Source organism: Artemia franciscana, chromosome 15, assembly GCF_032884065.1.
Source record: "Artemia franciscana chromosome 15, ASM3288406v1, whole genome shotgun sequence".
In the NCBI taxonomy this organism is placed as follows: domain Eukaryota; kingdom Metazoa; phylum Arthropoda; class Branchiopoda; order Anostraca; family Artemiidae; genus Artemia; species Artemia franciscana.
Genome location: NC_088877.1, coordinates 18,317,665 through 18,342,022, shown reverse-complemented (window position 1 = coordinate 18,342,022; position 24,358 = coordinate 18,317,665). Strand labels below are relative to the sequence as shown.

Genomic DNA, 24,358 nt, shown 5'->3' with positions numbered 1-24,358 from the left:
GAATGTGAAACAAAGGTCGTTTTACTCTATTGCCGATTCATATGGTTATTGAATAAAAAAAAACAAGTTTTTTGAAATGAAAGTAAGGAGCGACATTAAAACTTAAAACGAACAGAAATTACTCCTTAAATGAAATGGGCTTTTCCTCCTCGACACCCCGCTCTTTACGCTAATTTTTTTTTTTTGTTTTAAAAAGTAGAGTTGCGAGAAAGAATCAAACTTTAGCGCAGGGAGCGGGGTGTCGAGGAGGAAAAGTCACTTTCATATAAGGAGTAATTTCTGTTCGTTTTAAGTTTTAATATCGCTCCTTACTTTCATTTCAAAAACTTGTTTTTTTTATTCAATTTCTGAAAGTTTTTGAATTGATGCATGTCTGATTTTGGCTCTCTGTACATAAATTATTAAAATGAAATTTAGATATTAATTCTTTTTTGGCTAAATGTTTCTCTTAGTTTTGATCAGGCGATTTTGAGAAATAAGGGGTGGGGAAGGAGGCCTCGTTGCCCCCCAATTTTTCGGTTACTTGTAAAGACAACTAGAACTTTTGATTTTTAACGAACGTTTTTATTAGTAAAAAATATACGTAACTTAAGAATTAACTTACATAACAAACTTTTATATTCCTATATTTTTGATTATTTATATGAGGGGTTTGTCCCCTCGTTAATATCTCGCTCTTCACACTAAATCTTATGTTTTGTCCCAATTCTTTAAGAATGACCCCTGAATCAGAAAGGCCGTAGAATAAATAGTTGAAACTACTAAAAATAATTTAGCATAAAGAGCGAAGTATTTATCTCCTTCTAAATATCTCGTTCTTTATGCTAAATTATTTTTAGAACGCCCCATATGCGTAATAATCTCTGTTCGTTTTAAGTTTTAATGCTTCTCCTTACTTTCAATTAAAAAAACTTTTTCATGTTTATATTTTCATTGTTTTTTTTTAATAGTAATGCTTAAAATCCTGCGCCCTTTTCATTGAATTTCTCTTCCCCCATGAAATATTCCTCCAAGGAAAGATCCTCCCATATAGCTCCCTCCCCCGAACCCCACACCCAAACAAAAAAAACCCTGAAAACGTCGGTACACTTCCCAATAACCACTACCGTATGTAAACATTGGTCAAAGTTAGTAACTTGCAGCCCCTCCCCAAGGGACTGTGGGGGGTAACTCATCCCGAAAGACATAGTTATTATGGTTTTCGACTATGCGGAACAAAATGGCTATCTCAAAATTTTGATCCGTTGACCTTGGGAAAAAATGAGCGTGGGAGGGGTCGTAGGTGCCCTCCAATTTTTTCGGTCACTTAAAAAGGGCACTAGAACTTTTAATTTCTGTTAGAATGAGCCTCTTGCAACACTCTAGGACCACTCGGTCGATACGATGACCCCTGGGAAAAAGAAAAAAAAAACAAATAAACACGCACCCGTGATTAGTCTTCTGGCAAAAAATACGAAATGCCACATTTTTGTAGATTGGACCTTGAAATTATTTCTATAGAGTTCTCTGATACGCTGAATGCGATGGTGTGAATGCGATGGTGTGATGGTGTTGTTACGATTCGATGACTTTTAGGGGGTGTTTCCCCCTATTTTCTAAAATAAGGCAAATTTTCTCAGGCTCGTAACTTTTGATGACAAAGACTAAATTTGATAAAACTTATATATTTGAAATCAGCATAAAAATCCAATTCTTTTGATATATCTATCCTTACTACAGTTCATTACCACGAACTGTTTGATTTCAACTCCACAAAACATTCAATTTACAGTTCTTAGTGCCAAGTGATTTGGTATTAAAGAGATAAAAGTGTTGGAAATTCGGTTGAATTAAATGAATATGGGAAAACTGATCACAAAATCTCATATTGTCATTTTTTGGCTATCCTTTTGTTTGAAATTCTCGATGCTGACGAATTTTGTATGCATGTAAAATTTGGCTCCAGAGAAATGATTACGGCTGCGATCTGGCTCATTGGTGCTCTGGGCTCTGAAAGCTTGCCATTAGTAAATCTATCAGAAGCTTCTTGGATCTTTAGTGAGCACGAGTAGCTAGTGCGTAGTTACGCCTTTCGAGGATCAGGAGCAAATCTGGCCTCTACAGGGGAGGGAAAAGGGATTAGGATCATAAAGTACTGTCACACTAACATCTACCAGAACTGAAACTTCATTTTGAATGTTGAAACTTCATTTCCAAATAAGAAGGCAAAGAGGCGGAAGTGAATGTTTATTTGCTCTTAATACACCTTCCAGGAAACAATTAATTTTCCAGACGCTTCTTAGAGTTTCGAGTTGCAAGTCTACAAGACAACTTTTAAAGAAAAAGCTAATCCATAGAATTATGGTAAGGCTTATAAAAATTTACTTTTTTAACAAAAAAGCTTCGGTTATTCAACAGCTGTGGTATAGAAAGTTCAACATTTAAAGACTTGACGCAATGAGCCTGTGACGTGGCCAAGCGTTGGGTTTGTTGGGTTCAGCTCCTCTAAAAGTTAAAACTGCATGTAGTTGTTTACGTTTTACTGTACATAATGGGTAAAAAGTACCCCTTCTAGTGTTTGAGACACCCCTCAAAGTGCTCGCAATTCAAGCCCTCTTTAAAAAAAAAAAAATCCTGGATACACTCTCGCAAGCAAAGGTGGATCTAGAGCAAAAGCTTGGAGGAGGCCCAACATGACAATAGCGCTAATAAGCAAAATCTTGGGGGAGGAGCAATGCGACAAAGGTGCCGAAAATTGACCAAATTAAAAAATTACTTTGCCAGTGTCCGCAAGTAGTCTCTATCTTATTACTATGGTACTAAACTTGTTCTACCAAAAAAAATAATCTAAAACATAATCATGACGGTTGCGTACAATTCACATGAAGTATTTTTTATTAATTATAATCATTTCGGGAAAAACTGATCATAGTATTTTTAATTGCAGCAACAGTTTCATCATGGTGTTAAGTGCCTTGTATGCAAAGATGCTTATGGTCATGGGAATAACCTTCCCTATTTCAGAGATTATCTCCCCTGTATTCACTGCATCTTCTTATATGGTAAGTTCATTTAGCTAATGAGCCACTATTGTTGTCTTCCTAATGTTTAATACAATTGAAAAAGAAAACAATCGATCTGCTTAGGTATTGTTCTAAGTTATGTGTGTTAGTTGTAGATAAGGTTCCGAGACATTTCTCGATCCTAGTTATGCTAGCTAAAAGAAATGATTCTAGATACTCAGGTCTCATACCCCGAGGCTTTCGGTATTTTTAGGTAAAAAAAAAAAAAATGAACACAATTGCCTGTGAAGTTTAGTTGCCTTAATCCATATCTTCATTATTACTTTTTCAGGCGAAGTCGGCCGAATGAAACAGCTTTTCGTTCAACGAATTTGACTTTTCTAAAAAAAAAAAAAAAAAAACTCCTGACAAGCACTTATGAGTCCTAAAAAGCACAAGTGGATTTGCGAGAAAATAGTTGGCTTTGCCCAAAAAGGCAAAATGAAGACACGGCGTCATTTTTTTCTGTAACCGAATATCGAACGCTGACAATCCGTCAAATGTGAATTGAGAGATATTCACATGACTATACTGTATACCTCAAGAATTCTCCTTGTTGAGTGACTCGAACTCTTAGAAAAGGTATCACGTAGAATAGAAGAACAATTTATAGAATCAGACCAAATCAAACCTTGGAACTATCGGGGGCTTCAAGAAGTTTTTATAGATGACAAAATCAGTGGCTACTTGTGTCGGAATAGCCAGCAACAGATGGCTTATTATGACCGGGCGAGACGAAAGCAACTGATTCCTGCCATGAACAAGAGAAGAAAGATAACGGCGAAGCACGGTTTAATAATATATTTGCGCTTTTCTAGAATATGAACATCGAAGTTTTCATATAGAGAAATACTGCCTACCGGCATGTTTTTAGCTTTTTGGTTTAGATATTCCTTTATTTGCAGTTTGAATCTGCAGTAGCTCTTAAATCAACTAAGTCAGTTTAACGGTAAATTGAATTATTTAAATGGATAGTAAAAAAGTGGGAAGATTTAAATTGCAAAGACCAGGACCGGATGCAGAATAAATGTTTTTTGGGGACCGATGAAAAATTGGACCCCTTAGGTGGTCTTTACCCCTCCGACCTTGTAATTACTACAACTTTTGACCTACTGAGTTGTGGGTGGGGGGGGGGGGCTTGCGCTTCTAAAGCCAACCACTGGATTGGTCCCTGACAAAGGCAAACCTTATTCCATACGAATAGTTTTATATTGACATCATGCAAATATCTATTGTCTTTAACTTTTATATTTTTCATACTCACTCTTTCCCCAAAAAATCACCGTAATTTAAATATCAAATGTTTACGAAAATTTTCTACACGCACTCGAAGCATTGGAATTCTACTGAATTAAAAGTAAAAAACACTCTCTTAGAAAATGAAAGAATATATATTTACTGTATTTGTTTCACTCTCTGTTTATTTTGAAAAAAGATCTAATCTCCCAAATATTAAGAGAAAAGAGGACTATTTTCTAAATTATTTTCTTTGCGATTCAGTTAGAGAATAAGTTGAAAAGTATAACAAAAATAGGACATTAGAAGATCGCAAAATACCAGCCCAACACTCATATGGCTACAATATTTACCCCATTTTAGTTAAGTAAAGTATGTACATGAAAAGACAAATATCAAGAATGAAGATAGTTTAAGTAAATGCACTAACTCGAATATAAAATTAAGTCCTACTCTATTGGTCTTTCCTTTACAGAAAGTTTTCTTACATGAAGTCAGTTCTAGTACGAAAAATATCCTTGATTTGTTGATATGTTTTGTTTAAATGGCCATAGTCAATTCTAAGGCCATAGTCAACTCTGCCATAGTCAACTCTAAATTCCAAAAATGTCTCGAAATATCAATGAAACACTATTCGCCGGTACTCTATGAACAAAATGTATATTCTTAGGAGATCATGGGAACCACAAAAATCAAGGCATTTCGAAGTAAGGCTCAACCAAATATAGCTCAAGTACAGTTGAATTCTTGTTTTTCTTACTAGTAATATGAGCTTTGTGATTTCACTTGTATTTTACTTTCAGGGCTTTTACTTATACTTGTATACTGGAAGTATTCTGTACTTTGTTTACGTTTTCTGGACATTGTTCAAAAGCAGAGCTGGAAAAACAGCAAGAACGTACTGGAATCGTAAGTCTTATTTCTATCCTACTTAAATTAAGGTGTAAAATTTCCAGAGAAATATTTTTTCCTTTCTTACCAATTTTTCATTTATCAAGAGCTTGGAATAAGTTTCTTTTCTCGTTTATTAAAAATGAGCGATCAAGACTAAGTTTGAGATATCAACTTCCCCAGATTGCCAACTATATATAAAGAAATTGAAGGAGATAGTCGTTTCCGCCTCAAGTAGCGGGGATTCAATGAATTATTGATTTATTTATAATTTGTTTTCGGGATCTTAAAAGCCCTGCTCTAGAGGTTTCAAGCTCCTATGTACAGAAATCATTTCGTGAGCCATTTGGAAATTTTCAAGCCATTACTGTCTTTGAAGCTTATGCTATATCTCCTTCTCCAAAAGTATACTTCCAGACGTACCTTTGGGTCAGAAAAAGCTGTTTAGCAGTGCTTAGGTACTGAACTATCCTGGATATCTGAAACTCGGACACATGCTTGTATATACTGAGTTCGACATTTTTGAACTTTCAGCCAATAATTAGACATAGTTCATTCGTGTTGACAGTTCTTGGATACTGTCTTAAAGCTGGGTTTATCATTGTGGAATTTTTAGTTTCAGACTAAATCCATGAGAAAGTCCAGTGTTTGATGGCCAGATTATACTAATCAAAATTGGTCAGGGATAAGAGATTTCTTCTTTTGAAGAAGAATAAAAAAGGACATATAAAGTCTACGCTATGAGCTGCGATATTAGATCTTGATGGTGTCTCTTGAAGGATCACACTTAGCTACAAGAAATAACTGATTAATGTATAGTTTGAATGCACATTAGTTTTTTCGACAATTAGCAAAGTATTGTTTAAATTGCTGATTAGACAGTCCGTCATATTTGATTATGATTTTATTCATAAGAGATATAACATGTGTAACCTCTTGACCTCAGAAATATGATTACTGATTGGATCGTTTGGTGTATTTCATGATGCAAATTTTTTTTTTTATGACGCAATTTCCGTATTGTTTCAGTCAGGACCTGCTTTAGGCTGCTTTGATTTAAACGATATGAAAATTGGCACATAGTGCGTAACGATGTAAAAAGACAACTCTCATTTTGACATTGTGACTGAAAAATACAGACGTTTTGAACCAGACTTGTTAGGAGTTTTAGGAACCCATCGCCCAGGGTAACGAAACATTAAATTAGGGGATATACGATTTATTTACTCAGTTAGGAAGGACTAGCACTCATGACTTGCATAATCACTTCTTCTAGTTGGCCATATACTAATGTCCAGGCCAGGATCTAGAGCAAAATTTTGAGGGGGGGGGGCAATGTGACAAAGGTGCCAATAATTGAGCAAATTGACAAATCTATTTTAAGAAATTAAAAAAAACAGGGAAAGAGGGCGCCAGAGCTCCCCTGACCCTAGATCTGCCGCTGGTCAAGACCACATTATAGTCACGCTTGCAGATAAAAATCAAAACTACGTACGACTACAGTGGCAATTATGCACGCCGCTCATAATTTCCTGAGTTGAACATCATTGAACTTCCATTCATAAAATCATCGTTTGACCAGTCAGTCAAGACTTAAGCCATAATTTTTGAAACTAAAAAAAAAAAATGGAAGCTTGAAACAGTAATTTTCTATCTGTAGAAATATTACAGAAATTTGACAAAAGTAAAGAAGATTTAATATTAGTAGAGAACAGTTGGAAGCAGATTAGTATTGGTGTAAACCTTTTTAACCAATTTCTTATAGTTTTACTTTCCTGCTCCTGAAATACAAGTGGGACGCCAAAATCAAGAAAAACACCAGGTCATTCATAAAAGTTGGCTTATTTTTATCGACAGATGTATCGGCTCAAGCATAGATCGTTGAAGAATGAGATATAAATTCAAAATTACATGCTTTTAGTGGCTGAATGATTTTATTTAGTGACTAAACCCGTACAGAATATTTCACTATCAAAATACAGCACAAAGATTTATATCACAAGCTGTTAGTGGATACTCCACTAGGCATCTTTCCGGGACAACTTTTTTTTTTCTTTTATAACGGTGAATGATTGATATCTGTCACCATTAATTGACGTTGTCTGTTATTACGTGTCTTCCTTTTACAAATGATAATACATGGTAATTTATTTAAAAACTTATTTGTATAGTTATTATCTTTTAACTAAAAGATTTGCTTTACAATGAGTAACTTGTTTGCCTTTCGAATCTTCTTTAAGAAAATGAGCGGTTAAGTCCCTTTATCATTTCTTAAGTCGAGTGTAATTATATTCTTAGATTATTTGGTCAGATATTGTGTTGTCTGTTTGCACGATCAAGTTCTATTGCTTTCAAACATAATTTTGTTCTTCGTATTGATCAGTTATTTTTAACTTAGGATTCTAGGCTTGGATCTATGCTGTAAAATCATTATGTTTAATCCGACTTTAAACAGAATTATTTACATGAATTGTAGTGGCGTAATTTTCAACAAGAATTTTAACTGGATCAGTTTTAACGGATTAGTTTGTGCCTAAATGTAAGAAAGTATTTCCTTTCGTTTGATACATTCTATGACAAAACAAGTGAAAAAAAAATGTTTGAAATAATAGTAAGATAAGTCTGCGAGCCAAAATTAGAATATTTGAGACTACAGTGATGCCAGTGATAAAGTATGGTTCTGAAACGTGGGTGCATCAAAAGAAAGAGGTGGATTTGTTAGATATTTTCCAGAGGAATTGTCTACGGACTCTTTTGGGTGCCCATCCGACAGACCGCATTTTAAACAGTAAGCTGTTAAAAAAAATGTGGCTCTATCCCACTTTCTATGGTTATAATGAGAGAGAAATTGACATGACTAGAACACCTTCTACGGAAGAAAGATGACAGTTTGCTGAAGATCATCCTTTTTGGCCAACCATCTAGGGCCAAATGAAAAGCAGGTTGTTCCCGGATGAGGTAAGAGGAGGTCGTAAGGAACTATTTGAGGGAAATCGGAACTTTTTTCGGATGTGTGTGTAAAGAGGGGGGCTTTAGATAGATTGGGATGGAGGAGTGTGCATAGCTGTGTTGACCTCAGGTGGTATGGTGCTACAGTAAGCTGTTGTAGTAGTAAATTAATTTGGAATCTTAGATAAACAAAGTAAACTTCGTTCCCTCATGTTTTGTCCTTAGCGCGAAGGATGGTGTTGTTGTTCATCGTGCAAAATTTCTAATCCAAAACGTTTGTTTTAAGAATTTAATGTGAATTACAATCCTTAAAAACGTTGACACATTCTTCCCAAAGTTTCCAATAATAAATATGTGTATTTATAAGTTTTTCGCAGCCCGGTGTCGGGTTGTGACTTATACTTCGGGAAACGCTGCGGTAGTTAAGTGTTATAGCGACCACACTTTGTTCTTGATCTGTAATGAAACCGGTTTTCTGTGTCCAGTCGGAGATAGTCAGCTTAGCCTGAGCGAAAAAAACTACTTTGCAGGTATATTTTGATTAAATATTTAAAATATATAGGTGGTCAGGTTAGGTATTTAACATAATGTGATCTGTATGGCCTACTTTGCATAATTTTCTTCGTAGTTTCCATAATTTTGTTACTAAAGTATTATATTTTCATCATATTTTCGTGTATTTCATCAGGATTAACCTAACCTACCTCTTATGTGTGGCCGCTAAAACACGTAAGCACTAACGCTGCCCACGCTTCTTTTGTTTGTGCGTAGAGATGGAAAAGAATAGAAAAGAAAGGAAAGAAGAGAAAAGAACAAGAGGATGTCAATATAGGCGATCATCTACACTCTGCCTAGGCAAAATATATATGTGCTATATTAAACTAGGGAGACTGGCTAAGTAGCCATTTATATTTGTCTTCACATTCATAAAATTTTTATCAAACATTTTATTTTATAGAAAAAAATTATCTTTTCTTAAACACATTTCATCCTCTGCTATAAACTGAACAATTGTCTAGCTGGTTTTAATGTCCGATCCTTAATCCTTCACCTGAAAACCCATTACCTACGTAACTCCCCACCTCGTAACTCCTTAGGACTTGTGCAGAATAATTGCACACAACTTCCAGTGCGTTTAAGCATTCCAAGATTACTTATTCAACAAGCCTAAGCGTTTAAATTTTATTCAACAAGCCTAATCCTTAGCGGTTAACGAGACATAAATGACGTCAGAGGCATGGATGAAACAGTTCGTAGTAACGAACTGTAGGTAAGGAAACCGAAACTCTAAAAAACACAATTTTGATACTAATAGATACATCAAAAGAACCAGATTTTAATGCTGATTTTCAATATATAAACTTCATCAAATTTAGTCTTACACATCAAAAGGTACGGGTCTGAGAAAATTTGCCTTATTTTCGAAAAAAGCGGAAAGATCTCGGATGTATGTTGAGGTTGATGTAATCCCCCACAGTCCCCGAGGGAAGGGCTGCAAGTTGTGAACTTAGCCCAGTATTTACATATAGTATTGGCTATTGCGAAGTATACAGACGTTTGCAGGAGATTTTTCCTAGCAAAGAGGGGAGGGTTGCGTGGGAGGATCTTTCTATGGAGGAATTTTTGATGGGCGAAGGGAACTTTCCATGGGGGAAGGGAACTTTCTATGAAGAAAACGTTGGATTTCTGAGCATTATTTAAAAAAGAAACGACAAAAAAAAGTTTTCTCAACTGAAATCAAGGAACAACATTAAAACTTAAACCCAACAGAAATTATTACGTATATGAGGGGATTCGGCCCTTCGTCAATACGTCGCTCCTTCCGCCAATTTTTTTTCAAAAGAGCTATTTATTCTAATTAAACGGATTTAGTGATTCATGGGTCATTCTTAAAGAATTGAAACAAAATTCGAATTTTAGCGTAATGATCGAAGTATTGACGAGGGAACGAACCCCCTCATATACGTACTAATTTCTGTTCGTTTTAAGTTATAATGTTCCTTCTTACTTTCAATTGAAAAAACTTGCTTTTGTTATTTAATTACTACTTGAAACGGTCTGAATTAGTTGTCGGGTCACTGCTAAACCCGGAAAAAATACTAGGAAAACTGAAAAATAAAACATGACATTATTTGCAAAGAACAAAAAGGGAGAATAATCGTGATATTTGGCTCACCTTCAGGGATTTGTTACCAAATTGTGTTTACAGTGAAGCACACGTGGTTAATGTTGTCGTTCGCCTAGTTGTCCATAGAATTTCACTTTACGTGCTGCTAGATAAGAATTTGTTGTTATATTTTACAGGTTAAATCCAGGAAGTAAGTGTTTAGACAGAAAGTGTCGGACAGGGGATGCTTTCCACTGTCCATCACACAATTCTTCACTTACATGGGTACATGCCACACAGGTCTACCCCATACAACTTTTAAAACTTGAGTAGCGAGCGAGCTGTGCAGTGGGGATTTGTTTAGTAGGGGCGTGTGTGGGTGAAGAGTTAGGATATGGGAGATATGTTGATGGGGAATTATTTTACCCAAGCTAGGAGTTGAGGAGTTGACTTGGAGTAGTTGGAGTATATTAGCCTTGTGGCGTGTTGGGTATTACTGTTGGTATAAATTCCTTCCTTTTGGTTTGCTCCTTTCTTCCAAAAAATGAAGTGTATTATGTTGAATCGTTTTGAAATAATCTATTTCTCTTTACGTTGACTAATTTTTCTACAAATCAAATATTAAAACATTGAACTAAGAGCCCACTAATGCAGAGGCGCCATTTGGGCCAAATCTTGGGGTGGGCATGGGGCATTTGACGGAACTTGAGACTTTTATTATGAATCTAACCTACTTTCAAAGTTTACAATGGTTAACAGCAAATAGCGTAATTACCCCAAGGGTTCGTCAGGTAATTTAACTCTGGCTAATAGGCGTGCAGTTAGTTCAAATCATTTGAACAGGATGGATTATGTTGGACATAAGATAATTATGGCCGGAAAAGGGCCCTTTGTGGAGGAAGCTTGGGGGCCCCCTGGAAAATCTAGGGTGAGCATTTGCCCACCCCTGACCCCCCTAAATGGAGCCTCTGCACTAATGAGCAAATCTATACTGGAATAGAGACAAATATCTTACTGCTTTAAGGGAGGTGAACTTCCTTCATTTTGTAAGAAAATTTTCCCTTAAGAAAACTAAAAAAAAAAAAAAAAATAGTTTGAATCTTTTAGGAATTATTCTCTAATTGGCGCTTACGTCTTTATTTTGTTTAAGGATTGTGCAAATTTTTGATACTTATTTAGGAGACATAAATTTGGATTTGATGCTGATTTATTGCTCACGAAATGATTCCTTAAAATTGTTATAAAACTTTCAAGACAAACTGGGATGTTTTGCAATTCTTGGCCCTTTGGTACATATAGAAGATTAAGAGTAGTTTATCAGGGTTGCAGCAACAGCTGCAACCCAGTAAATAGTGAAAAACACTCCATAGTAACCAAAATTAAAAAAACGCATTTAGAAAACAACTGCCAAATGAAACAAAATTGCCATCTGACACTGATTCATGAATAATAACTATTATTTTGGTTCGTCTTAAAAGTAAAATTTTATTGCGAAAAGAAGTCTATGATGATTTCAAAAAAAGCCTGAAACCCCTCGAAAACAGTGTCGGATGAAAAATGTACCATTGGTAGGTAGGTATGCGTTTATTTCATCAAATAAAAATTACTAAAATTGCACTTACAATCAATAATATACTGCTCAATTTAGGGACCTAAAATGTCCCTGTTCAGCAGCAAACTACAACAAATAAATGATAACTATTCATTACAATAAATAAATAACTCGGAATTAGCATAGTCGAGAACCTTGTACGCGGAAATTACAATCCCGAACTTTGAACAACAGGGAAAATCTCTTTTTTTGCATGGGTAGCTCTGATGTGTCTCCCGTTTTTTTTTCGTTTTTTTCCCGGGCTAGCGGTTTACCAGAACATCATAGAGAGATGCTTAATGTTTCATTCAAAAGCTATTTCTCACATATACGTTCTTTTTAGAAATTCCACCATCTGAAAATGCCATATGGCACATCAGTGGCACTTTCTGTGCCATTTCTCAAGGGGCGAAGCTAGCGGGGTACCAAAACATCGTAGACAGTTTAATAGCTCACATAAAAGCTATTTCTCATAACAAAATTTTCCTTGTTGCCTAAGTTCCACCACCTGCAAGTGCCAAATGGCACTATTGAGACCATGTCTCAAATGGAAAAGTTGGGGCTAGTGGGCTACCAGAACTTCTTAGAAAGATGTTTAATGGCTAATTTGAAATCTATTGCTCATATCTACGTGCTTTTTATCAGTTTTACCATCCGTAAGTGCCATATAGCACTAAAAAGGGAACTTTGTGCCACTTTATTAAGTGGAAAAGCTTGGAATTATAAAACGGTACCATTGTAATAATTATGGTCCAAAACCCTTAACTGAAGATTTACAAGAACCTCTCCTGTATACTCCCTCTCCCAGCCTGCTTAGTAAGTCTCATTAGCTCGTTGGGACTCACTATGAACTCTTTAACACGGTCAGCCGACGTTGAGGCTCGTAAAGTAGTTTTTAAAAGTTCAGCTTCACCAAATGTGGTTTAATGCTCTCACTCTTTATGATAGAAACTTTTATTAATTCAATGTTTTATCATAGCCAATTACAAGTGTATTTACTGAATAAGGTCCAATAACTATGCTTTTGGTGATGACGTAACTTTCCATAGTCTTTGAAAAAGGGCTTTAACAACAAATAGATTGAATTCGATCATCAGCCGCCGTAGTTCAGTTACTAGCGTGTTAGACTATGAATCAGAATGTCAAGGGTTCAGTTCCTTAATCAGGCATTTTTTTCAATCGTAGCTTTGTGCCTTATTTATGAATATTTTTCAGCTAATTCACTATTTTTGTTAGTTTTGTGTGAATTGTGAAATGTTCCATACACTATTTTTGGAAGAATTTTCGCCCCGGACCCCAACCCCTTGCCACTTAGGTGTTGGAGAAGTGTAGGCATATGGCTCTGGAAACACTCACAGTTGTATCTTCAAAGAAGGATTACTTATTGTTATTTATTTATTCATATTATTTCCTTTTTTGACTATTTAATATACAAAATAAAACTATTTGTAATGTATGTACAGAAATCATAGCACTAAGAACCTATTCGTATTTCTTCTGTGATATTTTTCTAGTTGTTTGGTTACTTTCCAACTTTTTCTTGTTTATTGCTATTCCACTCCTGTATGTCTAGAGTTTTTCGGTGTTTATCAGGGAGGAGGAGGAAGATTTTCAGTGAAATAAGTTAGACATACCAACATTTTGCTTAGGTTTTGAAAAATCTAAAAATCTTCATTAGAAAAATAGTTCCTCTTTCCTAACTGTCGAGGTCGCCCACCTTCAAAATATTTGTACACCATTTAGTGTTGCATAAATTTCTCGGCATTATTTAAAAAATGATCAGAAATTAAATATTTTTTTCGGCTGAAAGTAAAAAGTGCCATTAAAATTCAGAAAGAACAAAAATTATTTTTTTGTCAGGGGGGGGGGGGGGGGGGGGTCAGACCTGAAAATATAATAACAAAGATCATTTCAGTGTTGCTTCTGCAATAAATTTAAATTAAAATGGACAAAGATTAATTTAAAAAAACGAAGTATTTTGAGGGAAGTAAAGAGCAAAGTTGAAACTTAAAACGAACAAAAATTATTGCTTCACAGTCTATCTAATAAATATCAATAAAACTTGGTTCTGAAAAGGACATGCCATGGTTAGTTTGTAGACAAGTTCGAAGTGAAACGATCTTGATAATATTAGGACTATAGACTAGCTTTAAGAAATTATCATAACATGGAATTTTCTGTTGTATGGAGAGAAATTACCAGACTTCCAGAGTTCATATTATGGGTTATTTGTTCTTCGTTTTGAGTAATAACAAAGCGCATTTCTTACAATTTAAGATTGTTTATTACCCAGTATTGGTATTATAGCTGGCGAGACCAAAATGTTACCTGACAAATCAATCCAATATTTCTGCATACTGTTGAGTGACTTTGTGGCTATTAAAAAAGTATTTATTTTTATGTTTATGTTTTTAAGATAATTTCAATTGTAAACTGGAAGTTACTGATATTATAGCTAGTGTATGACAAGGAAAAGCTTTACAGATTAGTTTGTTGTTGTTAGGCTACGTTCTTACTTTAAACTAATAAATCAGCATTCTTGTTTATTATACTTGGTTTTTGTGTTTTCAGTAAAGCGCTAGTTTTCTATAATCCTAAAAACATAGGCAAATATGATTATTTTGTTTTTTTGTACTAGTTTTATTGATATTAGTTAAAATAGACTATAAAGCAATAATTTTTGTTCGTTTTAAGTTTCAACTTCGCTCTTTACTTCCATCAAAACACTTTGTTTTTTTAAATTAATTATTGTCTAAACATATGATTCATCCCATAGCTACAAAAGACAGAACACCAAGACCGTATCCAATATTTTTTTTTGGTGGGGGGTGGAGTTAAAAAAAATCAAAATGCATCAAAAATTTGTTTATATGTGTTTTTGTTAAATTTTTACTAGTCAGATAAACATTTCAGGGGGAGAGGGGGCTCAAGGGAATAGACTGATAAAATATTGTTGAAAGACTGGAATAGGTCGTTCCAAAATTGAATAAGATCTTCATTGAACAGATTGTCCTGGGGCTGTATTCCTCACTTTGTTGTGAACATTTAAGTGTGTAAGATGAAAAATTAAGATTTGTTCCAAAATTGAAAATACCTTACTCTTTTTTTTCATCTTATTCTGTTTTTTATCGTTTATTTTTCAAGAAAATTAAATTGCTGTAAATTACTTGGTTTGTTTGCATTTTGAATCTTCTGTATAAAGTTGGACTATGGATTTTCTTTATCGTATCTTAAACCGAGAGTAGTTGGATTAGAGGATTACTTGACCAAATATTGCATGATTATTTGCACGGTGAACTTCTATCGTTTTCCAAACAAAATGTCTCTTTTTTAATTGTCATTTTTATTTACTATTTTATTCTTTTTTAGGAATCTAGGCGTAAAAATCTTCTTTTTAATCTAATTTCAAAAATAATTAGGCTTATGCAAACAAACCAGTATCTCCAGGACAAAAAAATTTGACCTTATTTTAATATCTGTTATTCGTATTTCATTAATTTTTTACTCATTGGAGTTTAAAAAAGGAAGCCAGGATCCTATTTCTGAAAGGATCCAACCCTATCAGAGAAGAAGGATAAGTGAGAAAAATATATGTATGTTCGCAATATAAACAAAATGCGCAGAGTTCTTTTTAAGAAACTTACATCATGGTTCCACCCTTAGGGACAACAAGCCATGTCCTCGATATTCGTTACGTAGCTGGCATGTATATATCTGATTAATCATCTATTAGCATAACCGTTGCGTTATTCTGTAGTTTTAAGTCATAGGGTGTCAAATCAGTAATTCCAACCGAGTTAAGAAATTTTGGTGTGAATTAAATTCTTCTGTCCTGCTAGTGCATCAAAGGATCATCCATTTTGTAGGATTTGTTTTCTTCTGAGACTTGTTGTGATTCTCGCTGTCGCTTCTCTTCTAACCGCAGATTTCATCTACGACTCGATGCAATCATCTCTTTCGCTTTTTTCTATCCGCGAATTTTGCTGTCCATTATTGTCATTTGCGGTTCGTGGTGATGCTTGTTGTTGCATGTCTTCTAGCCACAGATCTTGTTTATGCTTCATTTTCGTGTATCATTACATCAAATATCTTTCCATGCCTTTTGCTTTAGCTATTCGGATTAATTCAAAACCATCATCAAGAAAAATTTATACATACATACATAATAAATACATATTGTTCGTCAAGACTTTTTACCATGCCTTTTACTTAAGCTGTTCACATTAATTCAAAACCATGTATTATTTCTCATTGCATTATAGATACAGAAAAAAACTCCTTTCCCAGCTTTTCCCTATTCTTTATATCTTTGCTTTAATTTTGTTGTTACATAATTCAGTGTATACGCATTAGCAAAATTATCGTTTATTCATTAGTTTTTAGTCGTAGGGTAGCGAATTAGTAACTTCAGTTGAATTAAGAAATTTTATTTTTTAATAAAGATATATATATATATATATATATATATGTTTTTAACTACGTAAAACTTGCGAATATACAACATTCTTTGCTGTCTCATTGTCTGTGCATATAAATAGATTGTCAGGTTTACCGACTCTTGAACATGCAACATATAATGGCCCATGGGAAAACAATCCGTATTCAGATCTATACCTCATTATTCTAATGATTGCCCTTGAGCTTTGTTGATGGTGATTGCTAATCGACCATTCCCTGTGTCGCCGTCGTCATTTATATATCCCCCCGGCGTCTCCGTTGTAGTTGTGTCCCTGTGTCCCGGTCGTCATTTATATTCCCTGAGTCCCGGTCGTCATTTGTGTCCCGGTGTCCCAGTCTGTGATTTCTCTTTGAGTGTCCCGGGCGTCATTTATATTCCTTGTGTCCCGGTGTCCCGGTCTGTATATACATTCGTTTTTGAATTGGTCGTTTTTTTCAGTTTTTAGTTTTTTACCTTTTTTTAGTTTTTTTTTTAGTTATACCTCTTGATTCGAATGATTGCCCTTGAGCTTTGTTGATGGTGATTGCTAATCGAACATTCCCTGTGTCTCCGTCGTCATTTATAAATCCCCCTGTGCCCCCCGGCGTCCCCGTTGTAGTTGTGTCCCTGTGTCCCGGTCGTCATTTATATTCCCTGTGTCCCGGTCGTCATTTGTATCCCTGTGTCTCGGTCTGTATATACATTCGTTTTGAAATGGTTTATAAAGAAATAAATTTTTGTAATTTTCCCCTTTTTTTCTTTTTAGTTTTTTTTTGTTTTTACTTTTTTTTTAGTTTTTTTCTTTTTTCTTTTTCTTTTTTTTTTATTTTTATTTTTTTTAGTTTTGTTTTTCTCCTTTATTTTTCATTTTTTTTTCCTTTTTTTAATTTTTTTTCTTTATTAGTTTTTTTAGTTTTTTAGCTTTTTTAGTTTTTTTTATTAGTTTTTAGTTTTTTTTTCTTTTTAGTTTTTTTTGTAGTTTTTACCTTTTTTTTAGTTTTTTTAGTTTTTACTTTTTTTTTAGTTTTTTTCTTTTTTCTTTTTCTTTTTTTTTATTTTTATTTTTTTTAGTTTTGTTTTTCTCCTTTATTTTTCATTTTTTTTTCCTTTTTTTAATTTTTTTTCTTTATTAGTTTTTTTAGTTTTTTAGCTTTTTTAGTTTTTTTTATTAGTTTTTAGTTTTTTTTTCTTTTTATTTTTTTTGTAGTTTTTACCTTTTTTTTAGTTTTTTTAGTTTTTTTTACTCATGTCCTGGTCGTCATTTATACTCCCTGTGTCCCGGTCGTCATTTGTGTCCCGGTGCATTGTTGATGGGGATTGCTAATCGAACATTCCTTGTGTCCCGGTCGCTTTCTCTTTGTGTGTCCCGGTCGTCATTTATATTCCCTCTGTGCCGGTGTCCCGATCGTCATTTGTGTCCCGATATCCCGGTCTGTAATTTCGTCAGTCGAAAACATGACGTCAGTCGACACACAAACATGACGTCACTCGACAGAGACACACACACACAGACAACTTATTTTTATATATATAGATAAGTTGTCTGTGTGTGTGTGTGTGTGTCGAGTGACGTCATGTTTGTGTGTCGACTGACGTCGTGAAGTTAGTTGTCATGTTTGTTATGACAATGACGTCATTAAAGGTAGTCAGTTGTCGTCATGTTTGTTATGACGGTGACGTCATTAAAGGTATTTAAGACATTCGCTCACGGAGAAATCTATTAATGTTTAACTGTAAAATGACTGATGAACTTACAATGGCAACAGCCGAGGAAGATGCTCAAAAAGTCTATGCCAAAAAACTTGCTGCTGATAGAGAAAGTAAGAAAAGAAAGCTTGCCGAGGAAGAGGAACTACCAGAGCAACGCGAAACCAGACTTGCTGCTAAAAGAGAAAGTGAAAAAAGAAGGCGTGCCGAGGAACCACCAGAGCAACGCGAAACCAGACTTGCTGCTAAAAGAGAAAGTGAAAAAAGAAGGGGTGCCGAGGAACTACCAGAGCAACGTGAAACCAGACTTGCTGCTAAAAGCGAAAGTGAAAAAAGAAGGCGTGCCGAGGAACTACCAGAGCAACGCGAAACCAGACTTGCTGCTAAAAGAGAAAGTGAAAAAAGAAGGCGTGCCGAGGAACTACCAGAGCAACATGAAACCAGACTTGCTGCTAAAAGAGAAAGTGAAAAAAGAAGGCGTGCAGAGGAATCACAAAAACAGCAAGAAATCAGGCTTGCTGCTGATAGAGAAAGTAAGAAAAGAAAGCGTGCCGAGGAATCAGAGCAACCTGAAAGTTATCGCCTGGCATTCAGGTACAGCCCAGTCGATGATTATAGCTTGAGTAGATGTGTTCCAATCGGGACTATGTCTAAAAGTTGTCCCTATTGCAAGGCCTTGAAATTCAATGGTGAAACAATGGGAATGTGTTGCGCCTCAGGAAAAGTTAAACTTCCTCTATTGGCTGCACCACCAGAGCCATTGAAGACTTTGCTTACTGGCACTACGTCAGAATCTAAGCGTTTTTTTATCGCAGATCAGAAAATATAACTCATGTTTCCAAATGACGTCGTTTGGAGCCCAAATCGAAAATCCAGATCAATGTATGTCTACTTTCAAAGTAAAAGGGCAAATTTATCATAGAGCAGGGTCCCTTCTACCATTCTCAGGCGAGAATCATAAATTTTTACAGTTGTACTTCATCAGTGGTAGAAATTCTGAATTGAATGCACGTTGTGAAATTTCTCCCAACGTTGAAAGGACAATCGTTTCCCAATTGCAACATCTTTTCCACGAAAATAATAATTTAGTGCGTCTGTTCAAAACAGCCATCGATTTGATGCCTACTGATACGCATAAAATTGTTACTTCCGCTGACAAAACGCCTCCTGGCCAACATATGCGTAGATACAATGCTCCAACTATCGACGAAGTGGCAATCGTTATGGTCGGTGATCAGATTTTACCTCGAGATATTATTCTTCATAAGCGAAACGCTCAGTTGTTAAGAATTGCTGAAACTCATCGATGCTACGATGCCCTACAATATCCTATCATTTTTTGAGATGGAGCCGACGGCTATCACTTTAATATGAAATTGATGAATCCAGCCACTAACAAAGAAATGAATAAGAAATGCAGTGCAATGCATTATTATTCCTATAGACTAATGATTCGGCAGGATGAAGTCAATTATATTTTAAAATGCCGTCAATGGTTTCACCAATATGTCGTTGATATGTATGCTAAAATTGAATCAGAACGTTTGCTATATATCCGCCTGAATCAGACCTAGCTCTGCTCTGAACAATACATTCATTTGCGAGATGCAGATGTAAATGACGGTAATACCACAAACGTTGGAAGATTAACAATTTTACCTTCGTCATATGCTGGCAGTTCCCGTCATATCCATGAATATGCTCAAGATGCTATTGCGTATGTTCGTCTCTATGGTCGTCCAGATTTATTTATTACATTTACATGTAATCAATCTTGGGACGAGATATAGCAGCTTTTACTTCAAGGACAATCGGCGGTTCATAGACATGACATTACGGCCCGTGTCTTCCGGCAAAAATTGAAATCACTGATAAACTACATAGTGAAACTTGAAGTGTTTGGGTCAGTGCGATGTTGGATGTACTCAGTGGAATGGCAAAAACGAGGTTTGCCACACGCACATATACTAATCTGGCTACATAATAAAATTACTTCGAACGAAATTGATGATGTGATTTCCGCTGAAATACCTGATGAAAATGTCGATAAGGGGTTATATGATATTGTTGTTAAAAATATGATACATGGACCTTGCGGGGCACTGAACGAAAATTAACCATGCATGGCCAAAGGAAGGGGCACAAAGCAATATCCTCGACTTTTAGTATCCAACACAATTACTGGCAATGATGGTTACCCACAATATAGAAGAAGATCTACTGAAGATGGCGGTAAAACAGCAATAATAAAGAAGCGTAACGGTACCACCATCGAAGTAGATAACCAGTGGGTTGTTCGATATTCCCCATTATTATCAAAAACATTTAATGCACACATAAACGTTGAATACTGTAACTCCGTAAAGGCAATCAAATACATATGTAAATACGTTGGCAGTTTTTGGCTTGCAGTCCGAAATCAAAGATATCGACGAAATCGTACAATATCAGACTGGAAGATACATAAGCAGTAATGAAGCTGTTTGGCAAATTCTTTCATTTCCGATACATGAACGTAGTCCAGCTGTTGTTCACTTAGCGGTACATTTACAAAATGGTCAACGTGTTTATTTCTCGGAAACCAACATGCAACAAAGAGCCCTGAATCCACCGGATACAAAGTTAACTGCTTTCTTTTCGCTTTGCAAAAATGATTCTTTTGCAAAAAAACTGCTGTATACTGAAGTGCCTTCGTATTACACGTGGAATACTAAAAATAAAGTATTTGAACGTCGAAAACAGGATAAGTCAGTCGACGGCCAACCTACCATCTTCAAAGATACCACGATAGGAAGGACTCTACACCGTTCACCCCAATCAACATGAATGCTTCTTTCTACGCTTGCTTTTGGTGAATGTACCCGGTCCGACATCCTTTGAGTATTTGAGAACTGTAAACGGTACTATACATGACACTTACCGTAGTGCATGCCAAGCTCTGAATTTATTGGAGAATGACCAACACTGGGATAACTGCATCAATGACGCGTGCGAAACGTAAACTCAAAGTCAAATTCGTGCATTGTTTGAAATCATACTAACAACTTGCTCTCCATCAGCTCCTACAGAGTTATGGGGAAAATATAAATAAAAAATGTCCGAAGGTATACTCCATCGGAAACGGTTAGAGACGTCAGATATGACTTTTGATTTTACATCAGAAATTTATAACTACACTTTAGTTATTATAGAAGATTTGTGCGTATGTATGGCAAACAAACCTCTTCAGGATTTGGGAATGCCTTCACCTAATCGTTTCGCTGCTGTTTCGACATGTGTAGAATTGGATCGTGAACAAAGTTACAGTACGAGTGATCTATTGTCGTATGTATAAAATAACATTTCCAAGTTAACGTCGGAACAAAAAACATTTATGATACGATAATGCATTGTGTCGATAACAGCGTTGGAGAAATTTTCTTTTTGAATGTGCCAGGAGGTACTGGTAAAACGTTTGTGATAAAACTGATTCTGGCATCAATTCGATCAAAAAATGATATAACGTTGGCAATTGCGTCGTCCGGAATAGCCCTAACGTTGCTTCCTGGTGGAAGAACTGCTCATTCCGCTTTGAAATTGCCTCTGAATTTGCATTCTACAGAAACTCCCACCTGCAATATTCCCAAATCATCTTGGATGGGTAAAGTATTGCAGCAATGCAAACTTATTATTTGGGACGAGTGCACAATGGCACACAAAAAATCGCTCGAGGTTCTGGATCAATGTTTGAAAGATTTGCGAGGGAATTCGAAACCCTTTGGCAGCACATTAATATTGCTTGCGGGAGATTTCAGGCAAACATTACCTATAATACCTAGATCAACCCCCTGCAGACGAAATGAATACTTGCCTGAAAAATTCTAATTTATGGGTACACGTAAAAACATTAAAATTAACTACAAATATGCGTGTCCGATTGCAAAACGATGACTGGTCAAACATTTTCAGATCAATTGCTGGTAATTGGAAACGGAAAGCTCCCAGTAGACTCAATTTCAGGACGTATACAACTATCTGCTGAAATCTGTAAATTAGTGAAGTCCAAAAATGAATTGATTGAAAAAGTATATCCGAATATTCTAAACAATTATAAAAATAATAAATGGCTAAGTGAAAGAGCGATTCTTGCACCCAAAAAAATAGAAGTTCACGAAATCAACAATATTGTTTTGACCAAGATTCGAGACCAGGCAGTCCTTTACAAGTCAGTCGACTCAGTTTTGGAACCAAATGAAGCGGTTAATTTTCCATCTGAATTTTTAAATTCCATGGATCTTTCAGTGTTTCCACCACACGTGCTACAACTAAAAATAGGCGTACCAATAATACTTTTAAGAAATATCAACCCACCAAAGCTTTGCAATGGCACGCGACTTGCCGTAAAAAAACAATGGAAAACGTAATAGAGGCCACAATCTTGACAGGGCCTTTTGAGGGTGAGGCTGTTCTTATTCCTCGCATTCCCATGATTCCAACGGATCTGCCTTTTCAATTTAAAAGATTGCAATTCCCAATTCGATTAGCATTTGCAATCACCATCAATAAAGCTCAAGGTCAATCATTAGAAAAATGTGCTATAGATCTTAATACTGATTGTTTTTCCCATGGACAATTGTACGTTGCGTGTTCGAGGGTCGGTAAACCTGACAATCTATTTTTATGCAGCGACAATTGGACAGCGAAGAATGTTGTATATTCGCAAGTTTTACGCAGTTAATTTGTATTGTATCTATCTATCTATCTGTATAAAAACGAGTTGTGTGTATGCATGTTTTATTTGTTTGTAAAAAGAGCGTTTGCATATGACGTCATTATAAGCAGATAAGGCTTTGTATATGCACAGACAATGGGAAAGCCAGGAATGTTGTATATTCGCAAGTTTTACGTAGTTCAAAACACATATAAAAATCTATCTATATTCATAGGTGGTACACAGGGACACAACTACAATGGAGCGTAACTAATATGGCGCGGATCGACTTACGCGCGCGGGGGGGCTTGGGGGTGGGGTGAAGTGCCCCCACCAACTAGGTGTTGTGGTGGCACGAAGCGCCACCCCAACAGCTAATCTATCTATATATATATAAATAAGTTGTCTGTGTGTGTGTGTCGAGTGACGTCATGTTTGTCTGTCGACTGACGTCATGTTTGTCGACTGACGAAATTACAGACCGGGACATCGGGACACAGATGACGACCGGGACATCGGGACATAGGGAATATAAATGACGACCGGGACACTCAAAGAGAAAGCGACCGGGACACAATGAATGTTCGATTAGCAATAACCATCAATAAAGCACCGGCACACAAATGACGACCGGGACACAGGGAATATAAATGACAACCAGGACATAAGTAAAAAAACTAAAAAAAAAAACTTAAAAAAAGGTAAAAACTACAAAAAAAAAATAAAAACTAATAAAAAAAAAACTAAAAAAGCTAAAAAACTAAAAAAATAAAAAAGAAAAAAAAGGAAAAAAAGGAAAAAGACTGAAAAAGAAAGGAGAAAAACGAATCTAAAAAAATAAAACAAAAATAAAAAAACTAAAAAGGTAAAGACTACAAAAAAACAAAAAAGAAAAAAGAAAAAAAACTAAAAAAACAAAAAAAGTAAAAACCAAAAAAAAAAACTAAAAAGAAAAAAAGGGGAAAAACACAAAAATTTATTTCATCATATATCAATTCAAAAATGAATGTATATACAGACCGGGACACCAGGACACAAATGACGACCGGGACACAGGGAAAATAAATGACGACCGGGACACAGGGACACAACTACAACGGGGACGCCGGGGGGACAGGGGGATTTATGAATGACGACGGGGACACAGGGAATGTTCGATTAGCAATCACCATCAACCAAGCTCAAGGGCAATCATTAGAATCATGAGGTATAACTAAAAAAACTAAAAAAAAGGTAAAAGACTAAAAACTAAAAAAAGACCAATTCAAAACCGAATGTATATACAGACCGGGACACCGGGACACAAATGACGACCGGGACACAGGGAATATAAATGACGACCGGGACACAGGGACACAACTACAACGGGGACGCCGGGGGGCACAGGGGGATATATAAATGACGACGACGACACAGGGAATGGTCGATTAGCAATCACCATCAACAAAGCTCAAGGGCAATCATTAGAATCATGAGGTATAGATCTGAATACGGATTGTTTTCCCATGGACAATTATATGTTGCATGTTCAAGAGTCGGTAAACCTGACAATCTATTTATACGCACAGACAATGGGACAGCGAAGAATGTTGTATATTCGCAAGTTTTACGTAGTTAAAAACATATATATATATATATATATATATATATATATATATATATATATATATATATATATATATATATATATATATATACTAGCTGTTGG

At 35.6% G+C, this 24,358-nt stretch overlaps 1 protein-coding gene across 2 annotated transcripts in view; it reads left to right on the top strand.

The window, feature by feature from the left end:
• LOC136036128 (proton channel OtopLc-like) overlaps positions 1-24,358 on the top strand; it is a 73,463-nt gene that overhangs the window by 29,723 nt on the left and 19,382 nt on the right. For both annotated transcript variants that reach the window (XM_065718149.1, XM_065718150.1), the window contains exons 5-6: positions 2,927-3,041; positions 5,081-5,186. In XM_065718149.1, the coding sequence (XP_065574221.1) occupies positions 2,927-3,041; positions 5,081-5,186 (221 nt within the window). The remainder of the gene's footprint in view (positions 1-2,926; positions 3,042-5,080; positions 5,187-24,358) is intronic.